General features: G+C 46.1%; 1 protein-coding gene across 11 annotated transcripts in view; it reads right to left on the bottom strand.

Annotated features, from left to right (window-relative positions):
• Nucleotides 1-860: 860 nt before the first annotated feature.
• LOC118510075 overlaps nucleotides 861-22,402 on the bottom strand; it is a 42,571-nt gene continuing 21,029 nt past the window's right edge. For all 11 annotated transcript variants that reach the window (XM_036051477.1, XM_036051479.1, XM_036051473.1 and 8 more), the window contains 8 exons: nucleotides 10,330-10,496; nucleotides 10,082-10,233; nucleotides 6,273-6,553; nucleotides 6,010-6,202; nucleotides 5,711-5,942; nucleotides 4,490-5,632; nucleotides 4,284-4,426; nucleotides 861-4,197 (listed from right to left, as the gene is read on the bottom strand). In XM_036051477.1, coding sequence (XP_035907370.1) covers nucleotides 3,808-4,197; nucleotides 4,284-4,426; nucleotides 4,490-5,632; nucleotides 5,711-5,942; nucleotides 6,010-6,202; nucleotides 6,273-6,553; nucleotides 10,082-10,233; nucleotides 10,330-10,496 — 2,701 coding nt within the window. In that variant the 3' untranslated portion in view covers nucleotides 861-3,807. The remainder of the gene's footprint in view (nucleotides 4,198-4,283; nucleotides 4,427-4,489; nucleotides 5,633-5,710; nucleotides 5,943-6,009; nucleotides 6,203-6,272; nucleotides 6,554-10,081; nucleotides 10,234-10,329; nucleotides 10,497-22,402) is intronic.

Genomic DNA, 22,402 nt, shown 5'->3' with positions numbered 1-22,402 from the left:
TCTCAGTGTTGGGCCTAGCACTTGTTCTCTGTCCAGCTTAGAAGGAGCTTCTACACCCTTCAGCTTCCAGTGACCCCACTAAACTCCATAGAGGTCCTAAGCACGATGGAAGCTAGAGGCCATCTGACACATCGTATCTGCCAGGACAGGAGTTGGAGTTTGGGGCCCTCTTAATGATCAAGGATCTCCGAAGCGCACAGTCTTCTTATAGAAAGATATGCCTCTGTCGAAATGAAAGCTCCAATCATCGCTTTAGTTTGCTTGAACTATCAGAATTCGTCTCTCAGTCCTTGTCAAAGAGGCGTATTCACATACGTCTAGAGGGCTCCTAGAGACTTCAAATGTTCAATGAAACTCCAATTTCCAGGATGTCCTGTTGGCAGCCAGCAGCCCTTCTAGATGACTTCACGGATCTTATAGCAGGTCCACTCGGAATTCTATTCTTTGCCTTTGAAGCTTCTGCTGCATAGGACGGCTTCAAATCTATGATGTCCATGCCATCAAGGCTTGGGTGACTCTCTCTAGCGCTAGGTGAAATCACGCAAGCCTGTCCGACTTGCAAGACTTAACCAGCAAAGGGAAGGAATCGCTGAAATTCTTGAGATGACGGAGATGACCAAGAATAGTTTCAATAATCCGAACCTTCGCTACTCATGTCACGCAGCTTTGAACGAAATGGTTAGACCTCTGCCAGCTTCTCCAGCACTTGCCATGAGGATCAGGTAGACGATCTGGTCAGTTCAAAGCTCTCCCGGATAGTTTTCAACGATTTCATCCACGAATAGATTAATCCAGATAATTTCGGAACGTTCTCGCTTTGTATTCGTCGAAATTTCAAATAGTTCACCAAAACGGCTCTCTTCAATCTTCAATTGGTTGTATTGTGGTTTATTTTTCATCCCCCATTTCGTGAGTGTTGTTAAATTTCCGCGTTGCGTTTTCTTTTCTTTTCTTTTTTTTTTTTGGTTGCGTTTGCATACTGAATTGAACTTGCCTGCGTGTGTATGAAGTTTTGCAATTTAAATAATGGAACAGAAAAAACTGGAACTGTTAAATGTGTTTGTTTTTTGTTTCTTTTTCTGCTGCGACTAGTGGAGCGGAACAGGAAATTATTCATTCGTAGCATGGTTGGATTTGCAAGTTGGATTATCGGCAATGCCAAGCGCTACCAAGGCTGCAGCGTCATGTTGGTTGGTTTCCGGGTTGCGTCATTGAATGGGAAAGCGGGAACATAATCACTAAAACTGATCAGTTTTAACTAACATTTTGCTTGAAAATATCGTACCGGTGTGATCGTAACGCTAATAATATTAGGTGTAGAAATATCCCACAGAATTACCCTTACACTGCTCCTTTGCTGACCACCGTCCTCTGATGCTACGCCCTCTGTCTCTCTATTGGTGTATAGGGTGTGTGTGTTTTTTTTTTATTCGCTGCTATTTCCACATGTTCCTATGGGACCATGGTTCCTGTTTCTCTTCAGTTGAATCCGGGCAAACGTGTTATAATAAATATCATAATCATTTTTTTGTCTCGTTTTTTCGTGGCTTCTTATCCAAACTGACGTGGCACAGAATGCTTTTTAGTACATCATATGTCGCGTAGCTTTTTTTTTGTTGTTGCTGGTTGTTTTCTCTTCTTCATCATTTTTTAACGCCTACAAATCTGGAATTGACCAGGGGTTTTTGTTTTTTTCGTTTCGTTTGCATTTGCACATCCGTCCCCGTCTGTCGCAATACTATGCAGCAGGCGATAAGAGGATGATTGTAATCAAACATCCTCCTCATTCCGATTTAACACGCACGCACACACATTCACACACGCACACACACATATAAAAAGTAACTTTGTTCCATTCTACTAAATACACCTTACATTATCAGTAACTTGTTTCTTTGTGTACCGTTGGTCTGCTTTTTTTTGTTTGTTTTCCAGCCCTTTCCTCCGATCATGAAGCGCGGCACCTCCTACTAGCCCCGCGTATTTGACTTAAGCAGCGATCTAACATTAACAAAATCAACTTGCTTAAACATCACATCACCCTCTATCGCATTTGCCACACTTACATCTCATTCTAAAACAAAACAATAAAACTATATCATTCGTGCCTCGTGCCCTTCGTTTTCATTGTGGATAAATTACAGTAATGAGACTTTGTTAAACGCACATCCTACACGGTATGAATTTTGGGAGCTGGTTTTCCTTACCTGCCCTTCATATACTAACAAACCAAAGCCACATATCACGCGGACCTCTCGGATCTGTCCTGAATGTGTAAACAATTAAAAAAAAATTACGAAATCTTTCCTCTTTCCTTTTCACGATGACTTTCCCCTCATTCTCTCTCCCGTTTTTCTTCTCCAATATCTAGCCTACAACGAAAACAGTAGCTTAAACCTATCTGTGTGTGTGTGTTTGGGGGAGGGTGGTTGGATACGTTAAATCTGGCGAAACATCGCTCAACATATTTGCTAGTAATTGTGTTTGGGAGTTTTGGTCATAAAATTCCCTTCCGAGTTGGTTGGAGTTGGTTGCGTACGGGACTTCCTGTTCGGTTCGGTTCGTTAGGAATTTACCTCACTCACATCAGTGCTAGTCTCCGGACTAAACTTCAATGTACTAAAGCATACACACAATTAGAACATTGAATGCATCTGCATGCATGTTGGAACTGCAATTCAAACTACACGGAGCAGGAGGCGCAAAAAACGGTCACAGTTTCGGTCGCACGATCACAATGAAGTCAAATAATCAGATACCGATCGAATCGGTTAAAAAATCGTGGCTGACTGCCAGTCAGTTAGGATTGTTGAGGCATAGTCAGGAAAATTTTGCCTAAGGCTGTTAATTGAGGTCAGAGGCAACCTCCCGTCTTCAAATCAACTTCAATCATTTCTTCCCACTGTACACATTCGCACGGTGAAATTCTTATTGAATTTAACGGCTAGTGATCACATGGTAAATTCTAAGCTTATTTTAGAATTTATCCGTGGAATCCCTGAAGTAACCGGTAATCATCAAATAGAGAATCCCTCGTGGTCAAAGACGTCCTCAATGGAATGAGCCCTCGTGGAGCTATCACAAATTTTGAAAAAGATCGCTACATTGAAGTATATGAAGTAGTATAACCGGAAAGAACATCGCAACAATTGAGAAGCAGATGATCGACTCAACCGGCTGTGGACCGAAGAAGTTTTTCTTAGGGATGCGTGTGGAGTACAACCCGGTCCGTGATGAAGAGTCCTGAGAAAGAACACATCAAAACCGGGAATCACTAGGCAGTCTGCCGGCTCCCATAGCTCTAGGTTTGAAGGGACTTGTCCAACTGTATGAGTCTAGCAATCGGCACTTTATGTATACCTTAGTACCCCTTCGTATATGATTAGGTCGTTCGCTCTGCTTCCAACCGTTGTCCTCAAGCCACACGTACAGTAAACCCGATGCTACGGGCAAACCACATCTACCTAGACATTACAACATTCATTACAGCTCGATAACGTTTTTCCTACATTTTCTTTTGTTAGTTTATAAAAAAACCTTTTGCGTGTTTTTCCACCGTTTTCAGCGAGCTATTCCATTACCCAGGGGGACATTGTTCTGTACACGAGTGGACCGATCACATTGGATCCTATTAGCCCAGGTAGGGATATCGAACCAAGGATGTAAGTTTGAAGATAAAAATCCCATCGGAAGAATAAATCGAATGTTGTGTAAAAAAACATTGGAAGAATTGGAGAAGATACGCGAACGAACAACACAAGGAACAAAGCGAACGATAGAATGTGTGGAAACAGAATCGAACAGATATTAACTTCCCGCATCCTTCTCCGATCGTACACTGCCACCCTGGTTCGGTGCCCGCTGAACAACGTTGGATGTGATCACGGAAGGCATCATTGACGTCGTTGTTGTGGTTGTGCTGGTGAGCGTACTGACTACTCTCCGGCGTCCCATCGGTCCCTCGCTTAATGAATTGCACAACATTCCATTCGCATCGGCACTGCTACCGTACAGATGTGAAGCGGTAGTTGTGTTGGTCGTTAAGCCACCACCACCACCACCGACACCTCTACTATGGGCCTCACTGTTATGTACAGCGGCCGGTCCTATTGCATCACCTGTCCCGTTGGACTGCATCTGCAGTTGGTACTCCTCCTGAATTGACTGTAGCATTTCTCGCTGCTCTTGATGTTCTTCCTAAAAATGGAGCGGATCAAGATTGGCAACGTTAGGGCACCGGGTGTGTCTACTTTTTGCTGGTTTGAAATGGGGTTTCCACATACCACTATCCTTTCCAAGCGGTCCTGCGATTCGTGTAGATTTGAGTAGTTGCTCACCCGGTCGCGTATTATGGTCGTTGTCGTTTCCATCGTCAGCAGCGATTGGTCGAGTGCGTCGAATGAGTTTGGTAGCAACGCAGTAAGGTCTGTAAAGAAGATCATTGAGAATGGAGAATGTTGCGAGCACAATTAAACCTTCAAATGCTTACCAGTGCCGGGATTGATAAGATCGCTAAAGCAGCTCGCCAGCTCACTGTTGGACAGGTTCATTCTGGCCCGCTTACTGTCGCCCATACCGACCTCACCATCGCCAAAGTTGTCCAGCGAGTTCAGACTGCTGATGCTGCTGTTGCTGTACGTTCGCTTCAGCACGGTCGTCGTGCGATTGAACGAACCTCCGGAATGGACCGTCGCCGTCGGGGAAGAGATTCCACTGCCAAAAGCACCGTACGGACTTCTGCTGCTTCGCTGGCTGTAGTGGGACGAGGCGGGTGAGAGTAGCGACACCGGCACCGTCCCACCACTGCCCGACGGCGAAAACGGTTGCGTGAAGTAATGTTCCGAGCTTGGCAGCGGTGGAACACGCTGCTCCACGTTAGCACCGACGGCAGCATCCTCCGACAGCAGCTGGGACGAGGATGGATCGGTTTTCTGCAAAACCGTTGGCCGTTGCGCCAGTGCCGACGGTACGCTTGCCGAGGGCGACACGGATGGCGGTGGAGGCGATGCGATAGCTTCCAGCGACGATCCACCCCTATCCGCCGACGAAGCAGAAGGACTTCCGAGACCAGTGCTGGTGCTGCTGCTTCCATTGCTGTTCTGCTGATCACCGTTCAGCGGGGACCATTCGCCCGACATCGACGAGCAGCGCGTTTCGCGCATCGTTTTCGCCGCGATCGACACCACGTTCATGCTCTTCACGATCGCCGATTTGACGGAGTTCTTCTCCGGGGCCACGATCGCCAACGGAGCACCCTCGCCGTAGCCGGACTTGATGCTGCTGGCCGGTGAGGCCGGCATCGTGTTCAGCAGCTTATCCTCACTGTCCGGCTGCAGGTTGGTGATCAGATTCAGGACGGCTTCTTCGATCTGTTTCGGGTTTTCCACCACCGGCTCGCCGCTCTCGTCCGGCAGCTCGACCTTGTCCACGATGACGGAAAACTTGCGCTTCATTTCGCGCACCAACCGCTGACCTTCCTCCTCCGAAACGAGCGTGTTGATGCAGACGAACGACTGCACCACTTTGGTATCGTTATCCACCTCCAGATAACCACGCGTTTTCAGATAGATAAAGTCGCCGGTGCGCGACATCAGCCGGTAGCACGATTCACCATTTTGATTATAGTCATACACTGGGCGGGGAAGAGAGAGAAAGGAAGGCCCGTTATTAATCAACAATTTTGTTAAGTGCTGCGCAAGATTCGACATACTTTGCCGTAACGCTACTATCACCCAACGGACGTCATCCCGATGCATAAAGGTGAACGGGGACAGGCCGGACACTTCGTCGGTCAGATAGCCGGCCACTATCGATATGCGCTGATCGCATTGCACTATTCGCCCGTCGATCAGGTGGCGTGTTTTGTACTCATATTTGCAAGCCTCAATCAACCGATCACAGATAGATGGCACCTTCATCACTCGTGCTAAACCAATTAGAACCTGCCGATGTTGGTGGGAGCAGAAGAATTAGTACGCTGCTCGATTTATTCGACCCCCCAATACGTACGATATCATTCCCGTTGATGCTATGTAGCGGTATAGCATCGTCACGACCCCGGGCTCGTCGTATCATCTGCATACCGGACGACCCACCCGCTTTCGACGTTCCTCGGGGTGCGGAGTCCGCCCGCCGAAAGCTTCCGTCGATCGTAACAAGCTCGTACGTTGTTGCCTCGGATCGTGGTCCAGCACGGGCCATCCTGAAACGTGCAAAGAACGTACGGTTGAAGTTATTGTCGGTTGTTTCGGCTGTCAGCGAAAGCTGTTTACCTGATGGAGAACCGCCGATGATCCTGGCGCAACTTCTTATCAATCTCCTCATCCTCGTCGTGAGATCTCAGGAACTCAGGACCGCTATCTGTGCCGTTCGAGCTCGTCCCTTCCGTTGGACTGAGTAGGGCCGGTGGGCCACAGCCACTGCTGCCGCCACCACTTGTTCCTGGGCCACCGTCAAACATGTTGACCAAATTCGACGGTATCAGCTGCTGTTTGAGCAACGCATGGTCATCCGGGTGGGTTAAGTTGAATAGGTTTTGTCCGTAAAGATCAGTCTGAAACGAGAAGCTTGCCAGGGTCACTCACTGTTGTCACCGTGCACCGCTGTCGGTATGTATGTTACTTCCGGCCTAGATAATACGACCGGGTACGAATATTGATAATGCGTACGATGTGAAAAATGCAAATCATTCGGAAACATCTTGATATGCCCGATTCTTGAGGCTGCTAATCTTGTGGAGCAACTCGGTGCAGCTTCAACATATTATGTGTTCTGTGTCTGGCTCGAACGCGCACGATTATTTTTGCTCGTTTTGCTTATCTATTACCAAACAACCACCCAACCCAGAGCACGGTCGGTCGGTCGGTCGCTCGCTAATCAAAAACCATTTGACAGTGAAGCATCGAATTTTGGCTTTGCAATTTCGAACGCAACCGAATTAATCCATTCCGCCGTTGATAAGTATTGGCTAGCAATCAGGCAAGAAGTTGTTTGCCGTACGGCCACCGAGTGGAACTACGGGGCGGCTACGTGTTTCACATGAGTTAAGATGCTTCCGTTCAATCTCGCGCACCCACCACGCACAACCCTGACGCAACAACCAACGCTCAGAAGGAAACAGTTTCAAAGCGTCTGATGGCTGCACACACACAAAAAAAATAACCGCAATACCCACCACAAAATAAACACAAATCACACAGAAATGGCTCGCAATGAATTCGCTACAAGTGACTTTGATCCATGTCGCGCTGCTACATCCAGGTCACTGCTTATTAATAATTGTAAAAAGGGGTTGTAATTTCTCTCGGGCTTGCAGAAATTTAAGGTGTAGTTGAGTTGTTAATTTTTTTGTTTTGCCACCAGTAATCCACCGACCTTTCCGGCATAGAATTATAAACAAAAAACCCCCCCTTAAGATACGGTTGTTGCGGATCAAAGCAACATAACCTGAGCCCGGGAGTAAGCGTACCGTGACGCACGTTAATTCGCTGACATGTTATTCAGGTTTTCATAATCGAACCGGGCGCATATATGTGTCTTGCTTCGGGGTAAGTTTTGGCAAACATCATAAAGTAACATACACACACACGCACACACGCCAGTATGTTGAAATTTGAGGAGAAATTTACAATCTATTTTTTATTTCACTGTGGCAGGTCCAGACAGCCAACGTAGGATGGAAAGGAACAAAAAAAAAAGCGCAACAGTCGCCAGATAGCTCGAGCTGCTTGGAGTTTGGACCGTGGGCTGACCTTGAGAGAGGGTGGCGATGGTGGTCAGCTGCTGGCCAATGGCGGAGAAATCGCGCACACACACACACCGACCAACGCCGTCCGCAGCGGTAAACAAACAAGTGAAGACATCCTGCTGTTAGGCACGTAGTCACGAATGTTTAAGTTTTCCTCGCCACAGCTATGCATTCCGGCGAAGATGCAATCGACAATGTGCATCCGTGGAATGCGTTTCCGTTGGCACAGCAAACAACACGGCTCGCTAGTCCTCCGCCAGCGGGAGAAAGATACCAGCTCTGCCGGTCTCGGTCGCGCAACACAAGCCGCAACGCCACCACCATCACAGCTATTTGTGGCCTATGTCCTTAGGCGTGTGGCGTGTTATATTCGAACGGGGATGGAAACCATTCCGAAGGCTTTCAGTTTACCCTAGACTTTGTGTCGGTTGGCTTTTATTCTTTCCGAAAGAAAGGAACAACTGAATCAATTCTTGGCATTCGTCGCGGAAGTAAACACATGGCCAGGACTTTGGGTCAAGTTTAAAAGCGACATTCAACATTTGTTTTACTAAGTATAACAAGAGTTTCCATTGATTGGTGTTGAAACTGATCGTTGTAAAACTACAAGCACATAAATCAATAAAGCTGTTGCCGCGGATAGCAATCACCACCAAGCAATAAAGTTACCCCATCAAATCAACGTGGACTGGTATTGGAAAGCCTAGTAGTGACTGTCCAAAATGCACTACCACTCTATCACATGTCCGTCACGTGTACCCCCGCGTTTGGATATTATATTTTTCGCACAACTTTTTGTCGAATTTTATTTTCCTCGTTAAGGCTTCGGTCAGGAGTTTCGGAAAATCAAAAGCACATTAAATCATTTTTTGATTCGCAAAGTGCGTTGACAGTGCGCGATGACATTTGATCGTTGTCGTGCGGCGATCGAGTGAATGTTGCGAACACGCTGGCTCATTAAATTAGGATCGTTGCATTCGAAAGCATTCATAGCAAGACGCGAAACGTTATGCGCCTATTTTACTATTGCCTCAGCTGATGCTGGCCGAAGTCAATAAAACAGATTTGACACAATTTTTAAAATCGGCTCTTTCTAATGGGCGTGCGTGCAGCAAAAGTAGGGCCTGGGGTGCCCACACACACACACGCTCGACAGCTCCTCACATTCGGGCAAAATTTTAAACGAAGATAATAATCATTTTACACCTGTTGGGGGTTGTTTTTTGTTTTTTGCTGAGTGTCCCACTTGTTGATTCGTTTGGTTTTTGCAGTCTAAATACGGTATGGATTTTAAGAGGGTTTTTCGAACCAAACTTTCAAGGATGACCAGTGTTGAAACGAGAGGCGTAATATGCGTTATACGCCGAAGGATGATAGTGTCAACGAATGTCGATCAAATCTGGCCACTGGCCGTATGATTGTGTAATTTCATAAGTAGGTTTGGCGGGGAGGGAACTAAACACTTTAGATGGTAAAATATGATTAGAAGAATTCGAAATGAAAACGGACGAATGATGGAAGCGTGACGATATCATAAAACGATGGGAACGATAGTGTCCAAACGGATGCCTCAATTAGCCGATATGATAGAAACACAAGATAGCAACATTAAAAATATGCAATATTTAATGGAAAATTATGATTTCATTAATATACGGCGAATGACACTGTATTTTAGATATAACAAGACAAGCAGAGATCTAAGCAAGATTAACAGTAAGATAGAGATAGATCATTACCACAAGAAACATCAATGACAGAAGAAGGAAATTGCGAAATCAAATAGATATTTCATAGGATTAAGGAGAACGTAACCAGTTTTAAGGTCACAGGAAAGGAAAGGAAGGAAAAAAAATCAGATAAAAAATAATTAAATATGCAACAACAAGCCCGGGACAAAGTGTATAAATCGATAAATGAAAACCACAAAAAAAAAACCGTTTCATGAGAAGTGATTCAAGCCACGGCATTGTTATTTTTATCCCGCATTTGAATTTCCATACTCTTGTCAATCAGGTTAGTGACCGTTTTCAGTCACCACTCTAAGCACGATATTTAATTACCACCGACACCTTCAATTTGGGAAATAATTTCAACACTCGACGAAGACGATATCGTATGTGTGCGTGCGTGTGTATGCATACCAACTGTTCAAATATGGGTTTCAAATATGGCTGACTGTGTAATAGCGCATCTTTAGCTAGCGCACATTGTAAACTTAAGAAAGGAAAGGAACGAGTGCGAGTTCCCATCCCCAAGACGCTCCCTCTTCGTGCGTCGTTCTGGAACTGAGGTGCGCTGGTAGCAGAAGCGAGACCCCCCCCCAAAACTCACCTGACAATGGCCCAAAAATTGTTCCACGGACGGGGAGACGAGCACGATCTGTCCTCGGCAGGTGACCGTGATCAGGAAACCGTTCAGCATACGAAACAGCGAGTCCTGGGCTTCCGGTTTGACCGTTTCATCCGGTTTCGATTTGCCGAACACTTGTAAGAGAAGGGTGAGAAATATGATTGCTTCAAGTTAACCTCAACTTTGTAAAAACACCCAACCAGTAATTTGGGTCTAGTTTCGAGCCTTACCATAGTCTACCCGCAAACCGTGGGCCGAAAAGCGTAGAACGGCCGTTTTGTCCACCCGCCGGGGAGATTCCGCGACGTGCGGTACCATGGCCGACAGTTCCTGTATCGATCCATTAAGCTTGTCCCGCCGGTTCTTCTCGGCCCGGTTTCGCGCCTCGCGTCCATTTCTATAGAGAGCAATAAAAAAAGAGAACATAATCATTAACTAAGTTATCTCACCGCTACAGGAACTAGATAGAGCGTTAGCAAAACAAAAAATTTAAATCTGATGCCGATGCCGTTTCCAAAGTGATTCTCTATCATTCACCGACAGTTGTGCTGGATTGCGGACAATGATTTTTAAAAAGTCAACCCATTAGATAGGCATTAAGCCACCCGCGGGTGCACGCGCCATGATTAATGGTTAGCGGCGGTATTAAGCCCGGGTCGAAACAAAACTCAACCACCGTTTGTAGCTTCCAGTGCTCACCACGACAGACTACGATAAATGCAGCCCCCTTACTGAACTCCGCGATTTAGGTTTGTCAGGCAGCTAAATGATGATCACCTAATTTGCTATACCGCCCAGCAGACGAGGATCTAATTTGTTGATGATTGGTGTAGCTGAAATCGTACTCAACAGCTTTGTAAATCGTCAACTGAATTGCTCCGTATCGCCCAAGAAGCCACTCCATCCGTTCGCAGTGGAAAACAACCGCCGTTCACCACGCAACTCTCAATTGAATTGAATGATTTTACGATTTACGACCACTGTGGAACTGTGTTTTGAAGCTGTAGGCCGACTGATATGGTTGGGTATTGGCTTCATGCCGATTGCAAAAAAAAAAATCTTAATTGCCAAGAACATGAAACACGAGCGAGCGGCCTTGGGAGCTAATGCATCTCAAAACAAAATGGCGGTGGTGTAGGTCTTCGATAGATATTAGATGTTAGCAAATGAGTAATGAGGGAAAGGATCAATTCTAATTTCTTTCTTTCGTTTCGGAAAAAAAATTCTGTAGGTTTCTTTCAATTATGCTACACGCGAAGATGCGAGTTGTTTTCCTTTTTTGCTGCTTCTTCTTCAGAAAATAACATCACAAGTATATGATAAGAAAAATGTTAACGAAACGGAACCGTTCTTGACATCACGAGATGGGGAGGCTTTGAGAGCAATTGCTTCTCGGTGCTGGACATTCACCGCCGAGCGATATTCCGCGATGGGCGTTTAATGTACGATCTTCGAAAAAAAAAATTAATAATAATATACTTAGCTGCATGCCAACTTCAATCATAAATTTCGGCTTCGAAAATGTTTTTTTTTTTGCTTCCCCAACCGGTATCTGGGAAGTGTAGGTACGGGGCGAGGTAATTAATTGACGAACAATCGTCGATTTGTTCCTGGCATCGTGGTCGTGGACTGCTACCGCATACCGAATGTGGGCCTAGCTTGCGCAACGCTATATCATCATTCGATTCGGTAGAAAAACTTGGTGCAAAAAACATTAGAAAAACAGCAATCGATACTGGATGGGGAAACACTCCATGTGTGTGTGTGTGTGTGCCCGGTGTCTCTACAACAACCACCTCCGAACAACAGCAGCGGCTGGTTTCTTGGTTGGAGTACATTTAAAATGTGTACGTTTCATTAAAATTTGAAGCGGAATTTTCGCAAAAGCCTGCCTGCTGGATCTTGTACGAGTGCAGGGCAATCACAAATGAGATTCCGCTAGCTGCTTTTTTATTGCGCCGCGTATCGTGTCTTGTTTCGCGAGCGTTTCAAAGCTTCCACATAAACGACTTTACAATAAAAACACACGCGAGGCACGAGAGAGAGAGAGAGCGCGAGAGGGGGATTACTGAACAGGGACGACCCGGGGCAAGCAAGCCTGCAGAGGACGACTCCGAGAAGTATCCGGAGCATCCGAGTGGCACACACAGTGGAAAAGCGTTGAATCATCCATAATTAATTTATTTCCATTAATTACTTTAATTCTATGAAAAGGAGAATTGTTGAAGGAAATTTAGAAATCGTTTAAGGGAAATGACACCAACAAAAAAAAAATGGACACCATTGGAGAGCAAAACACATTTTGAGCTATTCGCGTAACCACATTTGTTCTAGCTTGAGTTGAGCTTTAGCTACGCGTATTACTGGGCCAGTTAATGTATTTGAACACTACAAGCAAGCCGCCATTTTTTTCTTCTGATCCTCTCAATCAGCTTACTTCAGCTAACTCAATAGAACCGCCACCAGTGCGAGCCTGAACTTGACGACCTGGTGAACGAGAAACCGAAAAGCATCATAATTGAGAATGCTTATTCGTCAAGCATAAGAAATGGCATACGCGTCACGCAAGGAAGAGGAATTAATTAATCAGCCGTGCGCAATAATATGATAAGTCTTACTCGCTGCTGTGCTGGAAACACACACACACACGCGCCGGATACATTTTAAGCTGCACTAATGAACTCGGCATGCTTATTATCCTCCGAGGGTTGTGGTTTCTATGAGCGAGAACGCGCGCTTTAATAACTCTGCTTGAAGGCAGAATGTTCTATTTCTTCTGAGGTTAGGTTCCCAAGCTTTGTTGAGTTAATTGGAGGAACAGCTGAGATGTGTTATCAAAGGGTAACCAATTTAGATATTAAGTCGAATCCTATCCTAAGATTTAAAATATTGCGCAAGCAGCAACATGGAGCTCCAGCTAATCCTGATGTGAAGTATCAGAGTGGTTGCAATGTCCTCACCTCTATTATGTCAATGAGTGACAGCGAGTTCCAGCCTGAGACAAAACTAAAGCATTAAAAAGTTTTGAAGGAAAAAAAAAATATCGGAGAACCTGCAACACGTGAATCACGCAGCTCGTCTCGTCTAGACGCCAAAGTTCGGATGAAATGCCGTGCAGTGTGTAATATCAAACCTCTATCCAGCGTAAGCCCAGCCGTAACGAGACCGGGCCGTGAACAGATAACGCTCGCGCTGGGGAGGAGAAAACTTCCCAAGACTCGCGAGTTCTCACGAGTTACCCCGGCTGGACGAAACTATCGGCACGTCGTACTCATCCCACTGTTGGCGCGCTGCTGCTGGCTCTTCCCCATTCCTTTAAAAAAAAGCCGGACCCGGCCAAGGATGTGACTGGCGACGGAGGAGGGCTGGCTGAGAGCCACGAGGAGGAGGATGAAGTTGGGGGTTGGTTTGGAGTGTTTGTTTTGCGGTTGGCTCGTTGCACACCGGCATCGAGTGATGGAGGTGCAATTGGTGCATGGACGGCTAGTGCAATCGGTGCCCTCCACTAATGCGCGCTACCACTTTGTTTGGATAGGCAACATTGTTGCGTTGGCTGGGTTCGCGCACTCTTCCCGTTGTTTCCCACCATCTCTCTCGCTCTCTCTCTCCCTCTCTCCCTCTAGTGCATGCCCTCCTCCATCGCCATGGCACGCGGCCTGGCACGAGCGAAATACGACAACGAAAACTTCGATTGCAGTGAGCAGTTAGTTAGCCCACGGCTGTTGGATGCATTCTTAACCAAGTTGTTTTTGCTTTGTTTTGCTTTTCTTTGCTTCGTCATATGGATGCAAGGGGATACAAATATTTGTATCCATGGGAAAGTGGCCCATGCCGCCGGGTGGGTCATATTACCCCCTGGGGCAGAGGGGAGGGTGGGAAGGTGAAATAACAGCACAGCACTGTCTAGGAAAACAACACACTCACGCGCGCTTAGATCTCATTTCTTCTCGAAAGCTAAACAAAGCGACTGCAGAAAAGGAGGACAAGGTCAACCCGTCGTCGGCTAGCGCCAACTCCCCTGTGTCTGGGGGTTCTTGAAGGGGTCTTCTGCCAGATTTGGATGTCATGAGGGAAGCGAGAACTTATCAATCAAGCACAAGCAGCAAGGGAACAGCGTGATCCGGATCACACTTCCACACTGCGCTGGCTGCACTGTAATGCACACCCGCCAAAACAACCGATCGTGGTGATCGGAGCTAATTTTAACTGGCCCTTTCACTACGGGGCTCCCAGTGAAAGCCGGGATCCTGTGAAATGTGCATCTGTAAACTATAATTATACACAAGTTTTCGCGCTCGTCCCACGAAGCGCACATTTCCTCACGAACGGTGTTTCAAACCTTGAAAGTTTGGCCAGTGTCGGATTGGCTCTGTCGAAGGCGAACAACGCCATGGATGTGTGGGGGCATATTTCCAAAACCAGCTCGTACACTAGTGTCGCTTCGTTTATGTTGATTTTCCACGAAAAGGAAATATGTTAATTGTATTACTGGATATTTAAGTAGGTCAAATTGTGGCACATTGTATTCATCGAGAGCTGATAGATACAAGTAATTGATCGTGAGTTCCATTGTACCATTTGTATTACAATTATTTTATACTTTAATCTATTGTAATTATTTAAACATCTACATAAGGATGCGTGACCTTTCCACGACAATGATACACATATAAATTTCGCCATAAGGAATTGAGACAAGCAGTAGCAACATATCTTCAACTCGTGCTTGAATTAAATTAAAATGTTTATCCTACAATTAATGATTTTAGGCTAACGGAAGGCACGCGACTACGGTGGCACAAATTCGGAGCGTGCGGCTTACATCATTAAGATCTGCGTTCGCGAATAAATTCGATGATTAATTAAATGTCTCATTCAAAACTTCCCACACCACCCACAGCACGGTCCGTACGGTCGCGCACCGGGTATGCTTAAAAAGGTGATTTTTGATCCTTCCGATTTTCCCATGGCCCCCGCCACCGAAACACCCACCCCAAAACCGAAAACTTTTCCATTTTTCATCATGCAGATGGAAGATGAGATGAGCACACGAGGGGGTCGCGCGAAAGAGAGAGAAAGGGCGGCGAGATCGTGGTTGGCAAAGTCTGGGTAGAATTCGGTGAGTACTTTCAGCGTCCGACCCCCAATTGGGACCGTTTTATCGTGCTCATCACGGCCCCCGTTGTTCGGTCGCTTCGAAACGTTGAGCGAAGAAAATCTTAAGGACGTCAAAGGATTTCTAAGAACCTCCTTAATACGCGAAGAGGACACGCCGGCGATCCTTCAAACGCCGGGGTTTTCCGTTGCCTGTCATCGACATTGTCGTTCAGTGTGTGTGTGTGTGATATCTCCAAAAATCCTTTTAGCAGTAGATGGCATGGTCTCACCTTTCCACCCGGTACAGCGTCACCCTTGCGGCAATTCCAGCTAATTCATCCTAAAGCAACAGTGAACCAGTCCCAGAAGAAATTGTGTCTGGGGGGAAAGAAAAAAAATCTGCCACGCCATTGCGGGCAAAGCTTCATCAAACGACAGCAGAACCTTTGTGCAAGTGGACAGAGATGGAAGGTTCCGCAAATCGTGCTTAATTTCAAATAGGATAGATAAACCGGCGATGGTGATCGAGAGGGAGAGCGTTAAAAAAAAAGGAAAAGGAAACAAACAAGAGTTGCGCCCGTGTAACGACGTGCAGATCCGCAAGCACGAACACCGTGCTAAACGCAACCCCATGCTCATCTTCGCTAATCCTCACGAACCCATATGCCCCAACGCACTCTAACATCGAACTCCTTCCGTGCGGCAGCTTCCTTTCAAAATCGGAATTATTTTGACTATTTTCTCTCGCAGCATAACAACTCATCAAAGCTCTACGTCAGCCAGAAAGATGTTCAAGACGTAGAATACCCACAAAAAACACACACACACACGCGCACGCACAGGAAAACCGACTGAAAGCCGTCAAGGGCTACGCTTTTCCGGAATCTCGTTGCGAAACTGACAAGACCCATCATGGCAGATTCAAGGTTTCGGTTAAGGATAGCCGTACCGCCGAGCCACGACGCACGGGAAAAAGATGCGTCCGTTTCACTTTCTCTCTCTCACGGCGGCCTGGAAGATATTCGGAAAGAACCGGTGTAGAAGGCGAACCGTTCAATAAAGCATAAAGGGCAGCCGGGTAAAAAGGTTGTCCTTCCTGCTCGTACCGTACCGAGAGACCGGCGGAACGAGCGAGAGTGCGCGTGTTTCCCGCCGGTGTTTCCGCCGAAAGAGAGCCGGCCCCTTTACGCAATATTGCCGTTTCAAGTGCACGATTTTGAATGGCATTCTAAGAATTCGCTAATACAAGGTCGAAAACCTGTATCAAGATATTCCCGGGACCGAGGGTTTCGGAAAAGTGAGCGCCCGTGCAGCAGTGAAATAGAAGAAAGCACAGCGCCTCGGGCGGGGTCGGGCAGCTCAGGCAGTTGAGGGCTAGGCATCCTTATTCCCGGGACTAGCGCTATGTAAGAGTTGGTAGCCGGCAGTTACTACTGATGGCAGTGTTTTTTTGGGAATATCGGATGAACTACACCGGTTGCCTGCTTATTGTAACTATTATATTGGCTTTTTGCCCACTCGAACTCGTCCATCCGACAGCATAATGTGAGCTGTACTGTAACAAGCCAAGACATTCATTCATATTTCGATGTACCTAATAACAAAAAAAACTCGTACCTGAAACAGTCAATGAGAGCAAGTTAACTTCCATCCCGGGCCAAATAAATTGGGACGGAGATAAATGATAATGGTCGAACAATTTCGATACCGTTCAAGATTGAGAGTGGCTCCGTTCTATCGGTAAAACACGCAACGCGGAGGCTGCGATAATGATCCTAAGAAATCTGTAAGCATTTCCCCGAAAGTGACAGGTGAATGACCGCCACTGATTTACGGGCCAAGGACTTGTTATTGTTAAGTTCAGCGGAAAATAATGCAGCTCTTTCAATTTCGCTCAAGCTCTACTGGACGCGCACTCCCCTAATGGAAGAGGGATGGAATTAAAGCAAACAACACACCGAGAGCTTCGTTAAGCAATAGGAAAATGGGCGATTAACGCAAGCGAGAGAGAGAGACTGGACATCAAAATGCGTGCTAGTGCGTGCGGAGCAGCGAGATGAAGAAACGCATGTCAGGGATTACCCTAACAATAATCCCTTTAGATAGAGCTTTATTTATACAGAGCAGGCAAACGGGCAGGCATGTTCGGCCAAACTTCAAGGGGTTTGCTAACACGACGCTGTGGCACGTAGCTTTGGCAGTGCACAGAAAAGAAAAAAATGTACCGGTAAAGTGATTCCTCAATATCCGAAGAACGGGAAGATAATTAAGTAATTGGGTAATTATCCTTTCGGTTGGTTAACTGTGAGAAGATTTGTCAAGTTTAAGCATATTATGATGCTGGAATGGACCACGGATCGGTGACGAAGCAGAAAGTTTCATTAGGAAATGAATTAGGCATCGAAACCGAGGAAGCTTTTTTTTGGAGAAAAGCTTTAAAAAATTAAACGATTCAGAATGTAAGCTTTGTGGAAAATTCTGCACGCTTGCATGCATACTTAAGTACAACAACAAAGTCTTAAATTAAAAGACTTACAGGGTGTTTAAACCAAATTTGACAGTTGTGTTTATCGCTTCACATATCAAGCGATACCTCTTTCTACAGCTAACGTTTCTTGGCAGTGAGAAAAATGTCAAGTGAATCAAACAGGTGGAAGCCCCCCGAATTGTGGACACAAATCACAGGGATAACGATGATTCACACAACCGGACAACCGGACCTGATTCGGATCAAGACACTATGAAGGTTGCACAAGGTTCGTTGAAAACCTTGATATCAAGCCAAAAGGAGATGGAAAACTGCGAAAGGGATTCAAGCATTCCTGACGAATTTACCGGACCATATTGCTTGTGGCGAATTTAAAAAGGATTTCAATAGATCACAAATATATTAACTGTTTTTGTAGCTTTTGTAAGGAAGACAGCAGCCAGGGTTTGTTGGTGATTCCGGTGCCGCATCGCAACCGAGACCTCTATCGATGCAGAGGATTTAAATCCAATGATTTAAATAAAGAGAATGGTAAGCTACTTTTCCTTAAAAGTACTTAAATGATATATTGATCCCAATCCTTTATCCTTTTTCTCATACGGACTGTCAAATTTGACTTAAACACCCTATAAATAAATCATGAATAGCTAAGAATATAGAACAGTGAGCATTTAGAAATAATCATCAGTACCACCAGGTGTTCTCACGCTAATATTACGCAGAAACGAACGAACAAACAGTAAAATAGAAATAAAATACAATTTCCCGGAACGTAATTTCATATCGCTGTAAGAGACATCATCACCACAGCACGGTGTGATTGAGATGCATGTTTTGTTGCAACAATGTATGGCGCTTCGTATCAAACTATCAACCGCGTCGTCCACTTGTTGACGGCCGGTTGATAATTAATCAACTATAATAACAGAAGCTTGCCCGCCATCCTTCCGATCGCTGCCGGACTACGCGCATGCAATACGAATCAGTTTCGCGCCACTTTGCTCGCCACAGTCTGGTGTGATGATGTTTACCGTCCGAGAGAGAGAGAGAGAGAGAGACAGAGAGATGGAGAGAGGGTCACAACGATTAAAAAAGATCACGCTCATCAGTGGTTGTCATCGGTTGTGTGGCTGATGGTGACGCGAACACTTACCGATGGCTGGCTGGCTTCCTTTTGGCACCACCAACCACCGGTGGTTGCTGATCGTTCCTCGGATGACTATTTTGCTACCACGCTCAAACATTGGCGATCAATTAGCGCGCCGTGGAAAGGGGGCCGGGTTGTAAAGGGGAACGGTTTTTTTTTGACACAGTTGCAACAAAACTACTCCAACAACTATCAGATAAGCTTTGTTGAAAGATGGCGGACCCGAGTAGTGACCATCCATCCAGCTATGGGAAGCCGACCTCACAAACGATGATGTCCAGCCAGGAGCGCAAATAGACGGGTTTGCAAACATATTCTCACTCTGGAGTGGTGCAAGTTTGTATAGTTTCTAGCTCAAGTGCAGCGTCAAATGATCCGCGTTTGTTTGTGTTTTAACGGCGACAAGATAAAGCCTTGGATGTACTTTCTTTAAGCGGGAATCAAATCCGGAAGACAAGCCGTGAAGGGTTAGGGCTTTAATGGCTTGGCTTGGGTCGCGCTACGGTATCGTACGGTTCTTGCTAGGTCCGGTCACGTGTTCTGAGTGTTTGGACAAGAAAAAATAAAAACAAAATCGCTTCAAATCGCGGCTTGGTCAGCAATCCTCCTGCTCCTATACTTCCCCAGAGTGCACCTGCTACTGCGCAATTTACCGACCTCCCTTCACCCCCCCCTCGACGTACGGTCAGAACGTGAAGTGGCCAATCGAACAATGGTAACACTAATTACCGCTTATTACATTTACATCGCATTGCGACCGGGACCTGGAAAAAGCTGATAATGGTTTACAGTGTTATGGACGAACGGTTGCCATTGCTGCTTCTAGGGTTGCTCGCTATGCCACCCAGGGAGGATCCGATGACGCATGTAAATGCGCCTGTTGACGCTTGGCCGGGGACTGTGGAGCGCAACAGTAGATGATGATGCTGATTATTCAAATCCTTCAATTTACTACATTGCTTCCAGATACACTCGACGGACTACGTGCATTTTTCCACACTGTCAACACCTCAGTTCATCTCACTCGTGCTCTCTCGCCCTGCCCAACTCTGTAGCAGTTGTTCTTCACACACCGTAAATTACACACCTCCCTCCACACATGCCCACATCCCACCCACCCAAACTAATTCCGATCGGCGAAACATTGTAAATATGCAAATAATTACTGGACAAACAGCAAATGCCAGCGCGCAAAAACGACACTTGCCCGACGCGTCGTTTTCCACCACCTACAACTACAAGCGCTCCATTTTGTGTGTGGTCCCCCACACCACGCCACAGCTCAAGGGACTCTAACAAAACCCTTCGATCGGCAGGATATGGAGAGCTGGTAGCCACAAAATGTGGCGCGGACAGATATAAACGGTAGACGATCGAAGAAACATATAAACACACCTCCGAACACTGTGGTGCGGTGTGTTGATGGTAAGGCGAAAGGATACTGAAACGTTTAGTTTATGTCCGAATGAAGCGGACCACCACCGTGTGGACGGTATCGTGTGGCTTCTTCTGCCAGTTCGATAGTTCATGAGAAAATTCAGTTCGCGAGCCCGGGGAAAACAAAACACGGTAACGAGCATACAATGTACGGCCGAGGGCACGTCAGGAGAAGCATTTGAAGTACTTTAAGTTTGTTTGTGTTGGAGGCGCTGGTCATCGCTAGCCAGATAGATATTATAATTGCTTAAGTAAATTATGAATTTTCTCAAACATCACGTGATAACCGGAAGGAACATCCACTGCAAAGCGGTGAAGATTAAGACGAGTTACAGCGAATGCAAATCGGCACACTTTATGCGGCCACCGTTCTCACACCGGTACGTGCGAGTGTATATGGCCAGTGGTTCATTGACGCACACTAATAACACTTGACTTATCCACCCCTGCTTCGGAGGGTGGAGGGTGTTTCGTTTTTCTCGAGGTAAAGCCAGGGGGTACACGCGCCCTTTCACTTACCCTGAGTACTACTGCACCTAACCTCACTTGCCTTGCTCGCTCTTTGTTGTGCAAGTGCAAAAGTAATAAAATTTGGCTGTAGTGGTGAGGGTATTATGGGGTGGGTGGTACTTGTTGCAACAATGTTGCAACGACGATTCGCTCAAGTGGAACGTATCATCATTTTGCAATCGATACAAATCTCACCCCCACTAGCAGCGGGTGGGATGGCAGCACACCGCACCAACACCCTTTGAACTGTTCTTGGACCCGTTGGAGGTGCACGGATGACGTTTTGATTTGCGTTCTCTACCGGCGCGCCCGGGCTCATCGAACATTGAGCATTGCTTTCAATAAATGGGAAGTGATGAAAACATGGGTGGGAGAAATTCTAAGTTTCCATTATTTACAGTGTAACTTGATGATTTCACCTGCCGCTATTAGGTGCGATAAGTTTTTTTTTGCGCTAATAGGTCAGTGGGGAGCAGCGGATCTGTCTACAGGGTTCTGACATCATATGTTGCCCATATTTGGTATTCTAAAGGATTTTGAACTATTTTGGGATCTCTTTTTGATGATAGTTAAGAGATCATGGTAAAACCGTTCTGCCAAAAATTCTACAAAGTTTATAAATTAATCACCTGCTTCACGAAAAGCCAGAACTCGGCCACACAGTACGCCACAGCAAGTCCTGAGAAAAGGAAAACTTCTCCCTTTATCCGATTTATTATGTCCATGTGCAGATGACGCAATTTCAATAACTTCTCTTCACATGAAAACAGAGACGTCCAAAAACTACACGCTCGACTTCAGTGTGCACAACGCACGAGGAAAACCTTTTGCCAACCTGTAACTTAACTCCAGCCCGCCGTCCAACAAGTTATGATTTTCGGAATGAACTTTCTTTACGGCCAGAAACTCTCCAGGAACAAAACAAAAAAAAACCAAACCTCCCCCGAAACGCCATTACCTTCAACGAAACGGTAGTCAATCTGGGGTCGACAGCAACCCGACTAGAGTTCCCAATCATCTAGTATGGGGGCGGGGTGATAGGAAAAACAGCATGGTTTTGAAAAAGTCGTACGGTCCGAAGACGGAAAGCTTCCAAAAGTGGCTAACAACCTCCAACCTCCCAACCCAACCAGTGCGTATTGCACGAGATTTACTTTTTGACATTTTGGACGAAATTTGCAACCTTCCGAGAATTTATTTTCTAAAATGTGTATTTGCATTGCACGAAGAAGTTGAAGAGTGGATCCCGGGATGCTTACTTGATGTTTCCTTGATACTCGGGCTGCTAAGAGAGCGCCAAGAAAAAGACGCGTAATCGTGTGGAACTTCTTGGTGGACGGGTACGACATTAGAGCCCAAAAGAGTCCAGCTGCGAATAGCGGGCGAATAGCGAGCTACAACGACGCTGTTTGGCGGTTTATTTTAGCAAGCAAAATTCGTCTTTTCGTGGAAGATGGCAGACGGAGTAACGAGATTTGGTGTAGAACATTAAAATAACACAACTTGCTGCCGGGATGGGCGCTTGGAGCAGAGCAGTACAACATGGCGAGCAGTTCCATCCATGGCGAAAAGGGATAAAGTGGGTAATAAGCATTGGGAAGCGAAATTGTGAAATTGTTTGCTG

This window comes from Anopheles stephensi, chromosome 3 (assembly GCF_013141755.1).
Source record: "Anopheles stephensi strain Indian chromosome 3, UCI_ANSTEP_V1.0, whole genome shotgun sequence".
NCBI lineage: Eukaryota > Metazoa > Arthropoda > Insecta > Diptera > Culicidae > Anopheles > Anopheles stephensi.
This window is presented reverse-complemented; position numbering and strand designations above follow the sequence as displayed.